Source organism: Barbus barbus (genome assembly GCF_936440315.1).
Source record: "Barbus barbus genome assembly, chromosome: 48".
Taxonomy (NCBI): Eukaryota; Metazoa; Chordata; class Actinopteri; order Cypriniformes; family Cyprinidae; genus Barbus; species Barbus barbus.
Genome location: NC_136726.1, coordinates 3735482 through 3750577, shown reverse-complemented (window position 1 = coordinate 3750577; position 15096 = coordinate 3735482). Strand labels below are relative to the sequence as shown.

The 15096-nt window shown below is 39.6% G+C and overlaps 1 protein-coding gene across 1 annotated transcript; it reads left to right on the top strand.

Moving 5' to 3' along the window:
* Nucleotides 1–11121: 11121 nt before the first annotated feature.
* Nucleotides 11122–13988, top strand: LOC306866949 (iroquois-class homeodomain protein irx-3-like). Its single transcript, XM_079412403.1, has 2 exons — nt 11122–11458; nt 12336–13988. Exons 1-2 carry the CDS (start codon nt 11264–11266, stop codon nt 13200–13202), a joined length of 1062 nt encoding a protein of 353 aa, XP_079268529.1. The 5' UTR covers nt 11122–11263; the 3' UTR covers nt 13203–13988.
* The last annotated feature ends 1108 nt before the right edge of the window (nt 13989–15096 follow it).

The window sequence follows — 15096 nt, the reverse complement described above, 5'->3', positions numbered from 1 at the left end:
CATAGCTCATACAAAATAAGCAAGCAAACAATCTGTTCAATCTATATATTTCATTATGTCTTTTAGTTTGTCAAAAATGAATGTGGTGTTTTTTTAAAGAGTGTGGATGTGCTCTAGTATGTCGTAAATTATCTGTAAATATCATCACAACTATGTTCCTTCTTAGAGAAAAATTATATATGTGAGGATTTCCAGTCAGGTTTTAGACCATATCATAGTCCCGAGACTGCTCTCATTAGAGTTACAAACGACCTGCTTTTATCATCTGATCGTGGTTGTATCTCTCTATTAGTGCTACTGGATCTTAGTGCCGCGTTTGACACTATCGACCACAACATTCTTTTAAATAGACTAGAAAATTAGGTTGGCATTAGAAGAAGTGCACTGGCATGGTTCAAATCGTACTTATCTGACCACCATCAATTTGTGGCAGTAAATGAAGAGGTATCATACCAATCACAAGTGCAGTATGGAGTACCTCAAGGCTCAGTACTTGGCCCCTTACTTTTCACGCTTTACATGTTACCCTTGGGAGATATCATTAGGAAACATGGTGTTAGCTTTCACTGTTATGCTGATGATACTCAGCTCTATATTTCTTTGCAACTTCATGAAACTTACCAATTTGCAAAACTAACGGAATGTTTAGAATTTCTAGCATTTGTAAAACTGCATTTTTCCATCTTGAAAATATATCTAAATTACGACCTATGCTCTCAATGTAAAATGCAGAAACATTAATTCATGCATTCATGACCTCGAGGCTAGATTATTGTAATGCTTTATTGGGTGGTTGCTCTGCACGTTTAATAAACAAACTCCAGCTGGTTCAAAATGCAGCAGCTAGAGTTCTTACTACAACCAGGAAGTATGACCACATTAGCTGCACTGGCTCCCTATTAAACATGGTATACATTTTAAGATCTTGCTAATTACCTATAAAGCCCTGAATGGTTTGGCACCTCAGTATTTGAGTAAGCTCTTATCGCATTATAGTCCTTCATGTCCACTGCGGTCTCAAAACTCTGGCCATTTGATAATACCTAGAATATCAAAATCAACTGCGGGCGGGTGATCATTTTCCTGTTTAGTGCCCAAACTCTGGAACAATCTACCTAATACTGTTCGGGAAGCAGACACAGTTTAAATCTATGTTAAAGACCCATCTCTTTAACCTGGTTTACACATAATACACTATCGCATTTCTATAATTCAAATACGTTAAAGGATTGTTAGGCTGCATTAATTAAGTCAACCGGAACCGGGAACACTTCCCAAAACACCTGATGTACTTGTTACATCATTAGAAGAATGGCATCTACGCTAATATTAGTCTTTTTCTTTCTTATTCCGAGGTCACCGTAGCCACCCAGATCCAGACTGTATCCAGATCAGATGGTCACTGCAGCCACCCGGATCCAGTCCGTATCCAGATCAGATGGTGGATCAGCACCTAGAAATGACCTCTACAACCCTGAACGTTAGCGGAGACCAGGGCAACTAGATGAGCCCCAGAGACTGATCCGCAGTGAAGACCCTGTCTCCTAGACGGCCATCGGGACAAGACCACAGGAACCAGATGAGTTCTTTGTACAATCTGACCCTGCTTTAGCCTAGATTTAAATTGCTGATTTTGTCTGGCCAGAGGAGAATGACACTATTTCGACAAACTATATCTCCGTCTAAATACTGTAAAGCTGAAATAAAGACACCCAGCTTTATGTCAACAGTCATTAGAGTATTAGTAGACCGTCTGCTTAATAACTTCTAACAGTTTATTTTGATGCGTCTACAACATACAAAATACTGAGTATGATAAACTTTGCAAGTATATGTCAATTTATTCTACTAACCCTAAACCTACCCTAACAGTCTACTTTGAGAGTTAGTAGACCTATAGTTTGCAAATGAATGAGAATTAGTTGACATGTAGTTACAAAGTTACTTATAGTTAGTAGAATGTCTAAAGTGGACTATAAAAATAAAGTGTAACCCAATATTATGACATAAATTTGATTTAAATATAAAGTTTTTTGTTTTTACTTATAGTGACCTTATAACAAAAGTTCAATATTGTTGAACCAAAATAGCGTTACAAAGTTACTAACAGTGTTGGGGAAAGTTACTTTAAAAAAAATGCATTACAATATTGTGTTACTCCGTTAAAAAGGTAACTAATTGCATTACTTACTTTTTATGGAAAGTAATGCATTGCATTACTTTTGTAACCTGAGCTGGGCTTGTTTGTTTGTTTTATTTTTATTTTTTTATAACAAAAACCTAAAAGTTATATATTTGGCAACTGTAATGTCCCTTTCACTCCAAAAGTGGCATTAATAATCCTCAGGCTGAAAGAAGTGCCTCTTCCCCTCACTCCCGATTTCTCTCAGAAAAGGGATAAGAGAGCTCTCAGTAAATAAATGGGAAAACAAAGTAACTTGCGTTACTTATTTAAAAAAGTAACCCAGATATTTCATTATAAATTTAAAAGTAATGCATTACTTTACTAGTTACTTGGAAAAAAGTAATCTGATTACGTAACTCGCAGTACTTGTAATGCATAACCTCCAGCACGGGTCACTATACGATTTCAAGCACCGACTAGTTAGTTTCTCCAACAAATCATTGTCCGTTTACTAATGTCAGGGCGGAACAACTGAGCATGCCAGAATACGTTTAACATATTTATGGCTAGCTACCTGAATAATAACACAACCAGTTTATTTTCACAAACATCTGAAGGAAACTTTGATGACAGATGTTTGTTAGCATATCAATAACAGAAGAATGCATGCATGCTAGCCATGCATTAGCCATTTGCGTAGAGAATGTATTTGCCAGAAACTTTGGTTTGTAACTATAACCTTTTTGCTAAGGCCACATTGGCATATTTCAGTGAGAATTCACATGCAAAACAAGTCTTTTGTCAACTTGCGATGTATGAAGCACTACTCACACAGAAGTCACTTTACATTTACATTTACTCATTTGGCAGACGCTTTTATCCAAAGCGACTTACAATTGGGGAATACAAAAAGCAATTAATCTTGAAGAGGCAATCAGACAGAGGAAGTGCTCGTAACACCAAGTCTCAGTCATTGTTCAAATAAGTACAAGCTAGTAAGCGGAGAGAAAGATAGAGGGAAAGAGTTTTTTTGTTTTTTTTTTTACTTTAGGATGAAGTCAAGTACTGCCGAAAGAGATGAGTTTTCAGTTGTTGCTTGAAGATTGCCAGGGATCCGGCGTTCCGGATAGGGGTGGGAAGATTATTCCACCAGCCAGGAATGGTGAACGAGAATGTTCTGGAGAGTGATTTTGAGCCTCTCTGTGATGGTACTACAAGGCGTCGCTCACTAGCAGATCTCAGACTTCTGGAGGGGATGTAGGTTCGTAGTAGTGAGTGGAAGTAGGAGGGTTCTGAGCCTGTGGTAGTTCTGTACGCAAGCATCAGTGTCTTGAACTTGATGCGAGCTTCCACTGGTAGCCAGTGCAAGGAGATGAAGAGAGGTGTAACATGCGCTCTTTTGGGCTCGTTGAAGATCAGTCGTGCCGCAGCATTCTGAATCATTTGTAGAGGTTTGATTGTGTTTGATGGCAGACCAGCCAGAAGAGCATTGCAGTAGTCCAGTCTAGAAACAACAAGGGCCTGGACAAGAAGTTGCGCAGCATGCTCTGTCAGAAAGGGCCTGATCTTTCTGATGTTGTGTAGTGCAAACCTGCAGGATCGAGCAGTCTTTGCAATGTGCTCTTTTGAAGGTCAGCTGGTCATCAAAGATTACACCAAGATTTCTGACCGAAGTTGATGGGGTAATCATTGATGAGCCTAACTGAATCGTGAAGTCATGCTGTAGAGTCGGAGTGGCAGGGTAGACCAGAAGTTCCGTCTTTGCCAGGTTGAGCTGTAGGTGATGTTCTTTCATCCATGCCGAGATGTCCGCCAGGCAGCCTGAGATCCGTGCAGCTACCGTTGGGTCATCTGGTTGAAAAGAGAGATAGAGCTGTGTGTCATCGGCGTAGCAGTGATAGGAGAAGCCATGTGCATGTATGATGGGACCCAGCGATGTAGTGTATGTGGAGAAGAGGAGGGGTCCAAGAACCGATCCCTGAGGAACTCCAGTGACCAATTGATGTGGTTCGGATACCTCCCCTCCCCAGGCCACCCTGAAGGATCTACCAGTGAGATAGGATTCAAACCAGCGAAGTGGAATCCCAGTGATGCCCAGTGATGAGAGGGTAGACAGGAGAATCTGATGATTGACAGTGTCAAAAGCAGCAGAAAGATCCAGCAGAATGAGGACTGACGATTTGGAATCAGCCTTTGCAGTTCGAAAGGCTTCAGTGACTGAGAGTAGCGCAGTCTCTGTTGAATAGCCACTCCTGAAACCTGACTGTTTAGCATCCAGTTTGTTGTACTGTGAAAGAAACCGTGAGAGCTGGTTGAAGACAACTCTTTTGAGTGTTTTCCCTACGAATGGAAGGAGAGAGACAGGTCTGTAGTTATCTAAAAGAGAAGTGTTTAATGTAGGTTTTTTGATCAGTGGGGTTACCTGAGCCTGCTTGAATGCTGTGGGGAAGATGCCTGTGAGGAGAGATGTGTTGATAATGTGTGTGAGTGCCTGTAAGAGTGTGGGAGAGATTGTTTGGAGAAGGTGTGAGGGGATTGGGTCGAGAGGACATGTTGTAGGATGGCTGGAGAGGAGAAGTTTGGATACTTCTGCCTCGGTGAGGGGACAGAAGGAGAAGATGGGAGTTAGAGCAGTGGATGTGGTTGATTGGAGGTCCTGTGGAGTTGAGAACTGGTTACTGATTGTTCTAGTTTTGTCTGTGAAAAAAGAGGCAAAGTCATCAGCGGTTATCAAAGTGGTGGGAGGTGGAAGAGGGGGACAGAGGAGATAATTAAATGTTCTGAAGAGATTACGCATGTCTGGAGCGCTGGTGATCTTGTTGTGGAAATGTGAGGATTTGGCAGTGTGGACTTCAGTAGAGAAAGATGAAAGCAAAGACTGATACCTACCTACGGATTGTTTGATTTGCGCCATTTTCTCTCTGCCACTCTGAATTTGGTCCGATTCTCACGAAGAACATCGGATAACCAGGGGTTAGAAGGGGCAGCCCGTGCTGGCCTGGAGGAGAGAGGACAGATGTCGTCTAGACAAGAGGTTAAGTTAGAGCATAAAGTGTCAGTGGCTGCATTTACATCCAGAGAAGAGAAATGGGTAGGCAAGGGAAGAGAGGAGGATACTACAGAGGAAAGAAGGGAGGGGGAAAGGGAGCGTAGGTTGCGTCTGAAAGTAACCGGTAAGGGAGATGGTGGCACCTGGGTAGCAAAATGTAAAGTAAATGTAATGAAGAAATGGTCAGAGATATGTAGTGGTTGTGCCAGAATGTTATCTGTAGAACAATTGCGTGTGTAAATTAAGTCGAGTTGGTTACCTGATTTGTGCGTGCTAGTAGTGGTGAGGCGTTTGAGATCAAATGAAGCTAGGAGTGACTGGACGTCTGTAGCATAAGGCCTGTCTAGGTGAATGTTGAAATCGCCGAAGACTAAGAGTGGAGTGCCATCCTCCATGAAAGAGGACAGCAGTCCGTCCAGCTCGTCTAGGAAGGTTGGTGGTATTTGGCCTGCATGGGGGAACGATAGATTACCACAATCTGGAGTCTTATAGGAGCTGTTACAGTAACGGCATGAGATTCAAATGAGTTGAGATTGCCTAGGGGAGAGTGGGTAGAGGATTTCCAATTGTTAGAAATGAGCAAACCAGTGCCCCCACCCCGGGGTGTGAGAGAAAGAGAAATTGTGAGAGAGAGCAGCTGGGGTTGTCGTGTCTTCTGGACGAATCCAGGTCTCAGTCAAGCCCAGGATGCTGAGTGTGGAATGTAAGGAAAATGCAGAAATGAAGTCGGCTTTGTTGACAGCTGACTGGCAATTCCAAAGACCTACAGAGAAAGAAAGAGGTGCAGTGGAAGATGTAGAGATAGTGCGCAGGTTAGCAGGGTTACGTAACCTTCTGTGTGTGTTTTTAGAGCGAGGTTGAGAGAGAACCGGAATGGTTTGGAAACACATGATAGACGTGGAAGGATAGAGGATAGGAAAGTGTGAGGGAAGATAAAAACGATACTTAAGTGTGTGCTCGGTGTCGTTGCTCGGTGAAAAAGTCACGCAGGAAAAAGTCGTCTGTCTTTACACTCGTTGGTCTTCAAACGAGGAGGCTGAACGCTTCCGCGTCAGCGCTCTGACATCAAATAAATACAGTCTAAGAAACTAGAGTGAAAACAGCTGTGGCCGGCTTCTGATCAGCCCAGCCAATAAGGTAGGACTGCTAATAGCTCAAGACGAAACTAACACTTTGCACAATCACACAGGCTCGTTCTCAGCTAAGGAGCAAATTATTCTAATTACCAGTAAGTGCAATCAAACAGAAAAACCAACGAAAATGCAGAGTAGAAATAGGTAGGAAACGAACTATTCCTTCCTAGTAGCAAGTAAATTATTTTAACAACAGAACTGCGACCAAGTTATTCGAAACTTGGTTATTATTACTTGGTTGTTATTACACGAGCTGTCGCCCGTCTCTTCTGGTGACTAATCGTCGGCTTTCCCAACCTTAGAGCAGCGACCGAGCAGTTTAAATACTTTCACAGTCACTGTGGCCGGCTTCTGATCAGCCCAGCCAATAAGGTAGGACGGCTAATAGCTCAAAATCCCAGTTTGCAGTATCAAGCAGAATAACTGGCTGTTTTGTACAGATGAAATAACTGGAAGTGAATGTAGAAGTCTTGCACATTCCAGTTACAAACAGCTGTGCACGATCTTATGTCAAAAATAAGGTGGATATGGTGGGATTTGTAAGTGGTTGCCAGTACATTAAGTAATTCCCAAAGTGTTCCGGGTGGGCTTTCAAACCAAGCAGTCTTCTGTTAGTCAGTGCGGTGAATTCACCTAACCAACTTAAATCACAACAAACTACCAATCATGTTGATTACTATTGGAATGACTGGATTTAGCTCACGAAATTTCTCTGTTGATCACATCTTAAGAGATCATTCTTACAACTTTCTCATAATGGATGATAAAAGGCAAAAAAAAAAAAGAACTCTGAATTTACACTGAAGGACGGACTTGAGCCATAAAGACAAGAATATCACAGAAAGATTTTTGATTGTCTTTTAATTTCTGCAGCGTCTTTTCACTTATACGACCACCCGGAACACTTTGGGAATTACTTAACAATGTACTGGCAACCACTTAAAAATCCCACCATATCCACCTTATTTTTGACATAAGATCGTGCACAGCTGTTTGTATGTGCAAGACTTCTACATTCACTTCCAGTTATTTCATCTGTACAAAACAGCCAGATAGTATCATAGCAGTGGGTTTTGTGTGTTAAACTTAACATACAAATTAACATTCTTTTCAGAAAATGTAAAAATGTATCTTAATATATGTACAGTACGTAGTTGTTTTCAAATCCCTATGACATTAAAAAAGTACAGTGTAATACAAGCAGAAATCAGAACATGGAAAACATATCTCCCAGGAATGTGTAGCTTCACAGAAACGCAGACAAACACATGATTGTAACAGCATGCTGTGGGATTTACCTGTTTGCCAGAGCAAATCTCACTAGTGTCTTAAAATCACACACTCTCCCACAACTAATTTACTATGACAAACACACACTTTCACATGCACACACACACACTCACACAGAGACAAGAGCACGACTGCTCAGTCTAAATAAATAAATGTAGTAATAGTATAATATAGGGTTAACACTTAAGGTGTCCTTTTTACAGTGTAATTATAAATTACTATAGGGTTTGGCTTAGGGTTACTTGCATGTAATTATGCATAATTTATTGTTATTATAATAGTACGTAAATGTAACGTGTAACAAGAACACCTTAAAATAAAGTGTTACCTTGCAAAGTGCTACATTGCTTATATACCAGAAATATAAGCAATGTAGTGATGCTTGCCTTAGTAAGCACTATTAATATACATAAACACTCACAGAGTGTTAACTCATGAAGGATTTAGTCCTTTAAAACACATTTTGCTATGCAAGCTGCTCGTAGGGAGGGAAAACGAGGGGTCATTCTGAATGTGGAGCAGAGACGGGGGGTCTGTCATGTTGAGTGACACATAAAGCCTCTGAATACTAAAATCTATTCTTGCATATTCGCACTGGACTGTGGACAATGTCAGCATTATACACTGGCGGTGAAGTTACACAGGGCCTTCATTTAATAGTGCGGGAAGAAAACGCACTGACAAAACCTGGAAATGCATGGGTCTTTATCGCTCAGAAGATAGTGTTCTCAGTTACCCTTAAAAATAAAGGTATAGAAGAACCTTTTTGTCTAAATAAAGAACCGTTAACATCTGAAGAACCTTTCTGTTTCACAAAAGGTTCTTTGTCGTGAAAGAAGGTTCTTCAGATTATAAAAAGGTAAGAAAGAGATGGTTCTTTAAAGAACCTTTGACTGAATGGTTCTTTGTGGAACCAAAAATGTTTCTTCTATGGCATTGCTGTGAAGAACCTTTTAAAGCCCCTTTATTTTAAGAGTGCATCTTTCATTTAAGTATCAGATCTGTTTCCAATTAAGAGGAATACAACCAAACATAAACCAGACTGTTGATGTGAGAGCACAATGTTATATTGACACTCAGATAATGTGGACTTAAAAGATGATTTGAGGAGAAAAGTGAGTCAATTGTGAGTCAAAAAAAGATATGACAAGACTTGTGCACAAGTCGCATTCTATATTTCTTTTTCTTTTGTGTCATTCTGAAGCTCAACGGTCTTCATTCACCTTCATTGTATGGAAAAGAGCAGCTTGGACATTCTGCTAAACATCTTCTACTGTGTTTCACGGAATAAGTCAACCATTTAGATTTTAAACGCCACTTTGAGTGCACTCTTCCTGAAATATATTTTCTGTAATTGTCATCATGGGTGAAGAAAGAGGCATTACTTAAGTTGTTAAACAAGGAAGCGAGGCAATTAATATATCCATAAGAAGCGCTCACAAAGACCTCTGCTCTCTCTGAGCTGGTGTCAAAGGCTTTGAGTCGCCTAGACTTTTACACAACTGTGGCTAAGAAAAAAAAAAAAAGAGTAAAAAAAAAAACCCTTGGCTCCATTTAAATCTGATCTAAAGATATTACAACTGTAATTAAATCATTAAATTCTTGTCCATGCTTGACAGAGCAGAGAGAATTAACTTCCCCACCAACCTCATTTTCTATTTGAACATGAAATAATGATTTTCTGCCAGTCTAATTACAGAGGCAACATCTGATCTGTGCTGCATCCGAGGGGGATTAACTCCAGCACAGGCATTAGAGCTCATTACCAGCTCCAGTGCAGAAATATTACATCTTGTAATTGGATGGAGAGATTTATATACTGATCCGGGACCAGTTTTTGGAATATTGTAATTACAAGCTTCATTGGTCAGCTACTTATCTAAACTTCTCAGGAAAACAAACTGCGCGAGCGTGCATTACATTATCCCGTGACCCTGTGCGCGGCCGCGCAATGCTCTGTTAGTATGAAGGGGAAATGGGGGTTGCTCTCTTCAGGGTGGCTGAGCGCAATGTATCTATTACTTAAGAATAACTGGCTGTGAAGTCATCCATTTGACTGCCATAAGGAGTCTGTTTCTCCTGGCTAAACGCGCGACGAGAGTATTGATTCCCCAAGACTGCGGCCATTTGCCTGCTCAAATAAAGCAGGTGCAAAAGATAGGAGGCTGTAGGATGTTCAGATAATTTGCGAACACTATTTATTTTTCGTTACCACTAGACCAGCTCGCTCCAGCGTGCAAATCGTTGCTGACAGGTCGAGCGCCGCGTCTAATCTCGCTAAAACAAGCGTCTATGAGCTAGAGACTGAGGGTCCACCACAGCCCTGCAGAGATCAGTGCTGCTGGAGATACAGCTGATGATGAGCTCCTGACTCTCCAAATCCACCGACGACCCTTCAGTAGCAGGTTCTGATATGTGCTTGTCACTGCGCTTTCTAAAGGTTCCCTCGGTGCATCAGGCCAAATCAACATGTCCCAAAGACCAGCTGCTAATCATTCAGGTCCTTGATTTAAGGTGAAAGGAAGATATTAGCTCTCCCGGACTGGAGCGACCAGTATCGTGTCAATACAATTATTTGACAGCTCGTTATTGACCCACCATAATACAAAATCAATATATATTTTTTTATTAATATTTAGCCTATTTATTTTTAAAGAAGCCTATTTTTTACAGAAATGTAACAAATGCAATTATTATATAAATCTAGAAAATTTAGAAATAAACTACAACGTCATGCGTAGTTTTTATTTATGAAAATAATATAAACGAACGGTTTTTCACTCTCTCGTTTTTTATTTCTCATTTCTCTTAGTTTTAAATCTACCATCATCTATCTTTTTCATTCTGTGTTCATTTAAGCACACGTCGATGAATAGAGATACCATCTGCTTCGGATAAAAACTCTTTTTTATAAAGCTTTATAAAGATTCACTGAAATAAGATGTGTGGTGTGTTCATAATAAACCGATGGAGATGTAATCGCAGCATAGCCTGTATTCTGAGGACAATAAAACATCGATATGTCTGTTCAGGATTTATTTAATCTTTTCCTGGAATTTCAATATTGTATCTCATGTTTCTCTGGTTTTCTCTTAATGTTAGCAGAAGCTCTAGTTTAATCCATCGCAGATTTCAGAAATATTGTTATTTTATTATTATTATAATTATGACAAATAACAAAAGCTCTTTTTTAAATTATTATTGTACTGTTTTTAATACCCATATTGTCCTGATATTTTCCATCATTATATATCTAACATTTTATTGTCATAATAATTTAGTCCAATTGCTTAAAATTGTTGGCTATTTAATATTTGAAGATTTGGTCATTCCTGGCACGTGTTACGCAAATAAGTTTATTTCTCTCTCATAAGTCTTGTTTCTTTTGTGAGAATAAAATTATCCGACGACGACTGACATTGCGTGTGTGTGTGTATGAGAGAGAGAGAGAGTTTTAAGAGATGGGAGGGGCCTGAGAGACACTAGAAATGTCAATCACACGAGTGTAGTGAACAATCTGACTCAATCTGAATGTGACCTCAGTCCACCTCAGAGCGGAGAGCGGCTTTAACTCTCAGCGAGGCTCTCCGCGAGTTTCCACTCGATCCTCCGCGTCAAAGGCGAGATCTGTGATTGTTTTCCGTCGCTCGGACCTTTGGCAGCAGCATGTCTCTCCCGCAGCTCGGCTATAAGTACATCAGACCGCTGTACTCCACGGAGCGGCGCGTCGGCGCGGAGCTCAGCGCGTCAGGCTCGCTCTCCAGCGTGCTCTCCAGCATGTACGGAGCTCCGTTCGCCAGCGCGCAGGGATACAGCGCGTTCCTGCCCTATTCCAGCGACCTCTCCGTGCTCAATCAGCTGGTGAGTTCATGGAGAATTCATCTTTGAGTTGAGGAATATAATAATAGGCTAATCATTTGGATTTACAAGCATCTTGGAAAGTTTGAAAATATCGTTCGCATTTATCGTTCGACCTGTTAGCTGCATAACTTCAAAATAAAATGTAAGTTTATTTAAGGTTAAGTACCGAAAATAACTTTTTCGTTTCTCTAGTTGTTTATTTCACATCTATTTATCGATGCTTTAAAAAAAACACAGAAACCAAATAGCCTACGCTAAAAACCTGTAATGAAGAAAAGCCGAATTATTTTTAACTCTTATTTTTAAGAAAATTAGGAAATCTTTAAATCGGAAAATGTTGCTATGGCATAGTCTTATTAGTGAAATGTGAAAACGTTTGTCAAGGTCCACAAATGACATTTAATTGGTATTTATGCAAATTAATAGAATGTATTTAAACAGTTTATTGTTCCTGAAGATTCTATAGTATTTTTTTTTCTTTAATCTTCAAAAGCAATTCAAGAACTCTTGAGGAATAAAAAAAAAAAGTACTTTTAAATGGTTAGACTGGTTTATTCAAGTCAAAAATATTATTTCATAAGCCTTAAGTTAAAATACCAAAATGCACCCTTATAATCTATAAAATACTTTTTGCTAAGGAAACAAAAAACAAACAAGCACAAAATAAACAAATAATAATAAAAAGATAACAACAGTATATGTTCATTTACACAAACACTGGACAATTCTTTCTTTATATTAAATATGGTTTTCTTTTATTTTTCCTTGTTTTATTCATATTTCTCCAATGAATTTAAACAAATTTAGCAGTTAATAAGCACACATTTCTCTCAGAAGCACATGTGCTCATATATACTTGCTTTTTCTTCTGTTTAAGGGCTCGCAGTACGAGTTTAAAGACAGTCCTGGGATTCAGCATGCAGGGTTTCCTCACGCATCCTTCTACCCATACGGACACCAGTATCAGTTTGGCGATCCGTCCCGACCCAAGAACGCCACTCGTGAGAGCACCAGCACCCTGAAGGCCTGGCTCAGCGAACACCGGAAAAACCCGTACCCCACCAAAGGAGAAAAAATCATGCTGGCCATCATCACCAAGATGACCCTCACTCAGGTGTCCACCTGGTTCGCCAACGCCCGCAGAAGACTGAAAAAAGAGAATAAAATGACTTGGGTTCCCAAAGCAAGAACTGACGAGGAAGGAAATGTGTATACGAGTGACAACGAGGATGGAGACAAGAGGGACGAGGACGAGGACGAGGAAATAGACCTGGAGAACATTGACATGGAAAACATCGAAGACAAGCAGGATTGTGATTATCAGGACGATGAAAAATCAGTGTCTAAAGTTTCGGATTCTGAGGAATATGACGACACAGGAGCAGAGAAGAGTTTTATGAACGATATTATGAAAGACAGAAGAGACACAAACTCAAATGAAGGAGAGGAGGACCAAATCAAAAAGAGTCCGGCAGCACAAGAGCCCTCAAATAATGTGAGTCCGCCTCAGAAACCAAAGATCTGGTCTTTGGCTGAAACCGCGACAGCGCCGGACAGTCCCAAAAAGTCCTTGTGGATTCAGAGGAACTGTGATGCTCAGACAGTCAGGAACCCTCTCCATGTTCAAAACTGGACCAAAATGGCCCATCAGATGGCTTTAACCAGCCATTACCTCGGACTTAAACACCAAACCACCAGCCACATACACGTGAAGCATGGAGAGCAGAGGACTCACAGCCTATGAAACAAATCACACATTTAAAGACTTTTTCATGTTTTAAAATATTTTTCACCTTCCTCGTGGGAGCCTAACACTTATGAATCAGAGAAATATCCAGTTTCTGCATAACGGATGCCCTGAATTTATAATAGATTAAAGCTGTCTATTAGCTCTTCAATTAATATGAGATTATATTAGAATATATTTTATACTGCTGACTTGTAAACATACATTTCATTGTGTTTAATTTGTTAGAATCATTCGATAAATCCTGTGATTTTGATCTGTAGGCCCAGTTTGTTTTAACAGTCTTACACTGAGGTTGGATTCAGACCTATTTAAAACAAATAAAGCATCTAAATGAATAGATTGTACGATTACAGAATTAGTCACTGAATTCATGGAGGAAATAGTGCCTATATGGGAGTTTTAGAAGTCCTCTAACACACGCTCATGGCTTTGTTCGCATGAATTATGATTTGTGTTGCATCCACATCTTTGTCTTATTTTAGCACATCTGTTTTAAAGATTCACAATAATATCACACCAGAATTTATGCTTGTCTTAAGAAGTGATTTGACAGTTATTCATTTTTATTGTTGTTTTGTTTTCCCAAATGCCTTGGATTTTAAAAACCTGTCATTGTTTGTCACGTTGCATTTTATATGTCATGTTTTGTCTGAATATTTTAAATAGGGTAAAACAAAATAAATATTTGAAATGGTTTTGTAAACGAAATGAAAATGTACCTACTTGAAATATTGTACAAAGACATATATTTTGAATATTAAAATCACAATTGTCATAACGAATTTATTCTTGTTTACACTCTTTTTGAATAGATATGTTAAATCTACAATATTAATAATCAACAAGAACCATAAAAAGCACAGATTTGTGTCATCAAACATAATTTTAAATATGTAATGGTTGCCCAATGCCTTAATCTCAATGGACACCATATTTTCTCTATATCTGTCACATTGATTGACAGATAGAAAATAAAATAATTTTTGTCAAGCTACACTTGAGATGACTTGTTTTTCTTGCGGTAGTCTCATGGCTGTTTCAGGATTGACATGCTGTCACACAGATGAACTGCTCTGCTTTAGAGCGCCATCTATAGACAGCCAAGAGATCCCAGTTAAAACGTTTACATTTTCTGCTATCTCCTCTGCTTCAGGCCATTAGATCATAGATGGAGACCATAGTGCTGTTCGCTATGACAAGCTTCACAATTACTATTCCTCATAATTTAACCAACATCCCTTCATCCCTAGCATGTATGCTAACTCATTCCTAGCATGTATGCTAACCTGTAGCTTACAGATATGAATTATACTTCAAAACGAATGGCTTGTTGAGGAAAGCTGTCCTATTACATTTCTAAATGATGAAATACATTTAAAACTAGAGACCAGAATATCATAGAAACTTGAGAGTTGTGCATTTGTCTTGCTGTTTGTAGATCTGCATCTGTAATAAAACTGAAAAAAAGGTATTGGTGATCAGGTCAAATTTAGTTTCTGTATTTAAACCACAACTATCTGAGTGTATGTTAAAGGTTAACCCTTGTGTGTTTGTTTGTGTGTCTCTAGAGGACAGACGGCACAGATCGGGAGGCCGCGCTAATTTCATGCTTGCGTTCTGAGGGAAACGCTTTCACGCCACACAAAGGACCCTCGTCTGGATTGGGGGAGAAGGAGGACAGACTGAGGTCTCTCTCCATTCAGTGTAAAAATTCCTCACCCTGTTCCCACAAGGCCTTCAGTTGCAGAACAATTATGGTAATAGATTGTTTTCTTGAGTAAGTATTAAAGCAAATGGAGAGGGGCCAGTGTTCTACTCTACAGTCATTTTATACTAATATTTCACTAGACCTGTTGTTGCTCAAGATATAGTGGCATTCTTGTGGTGT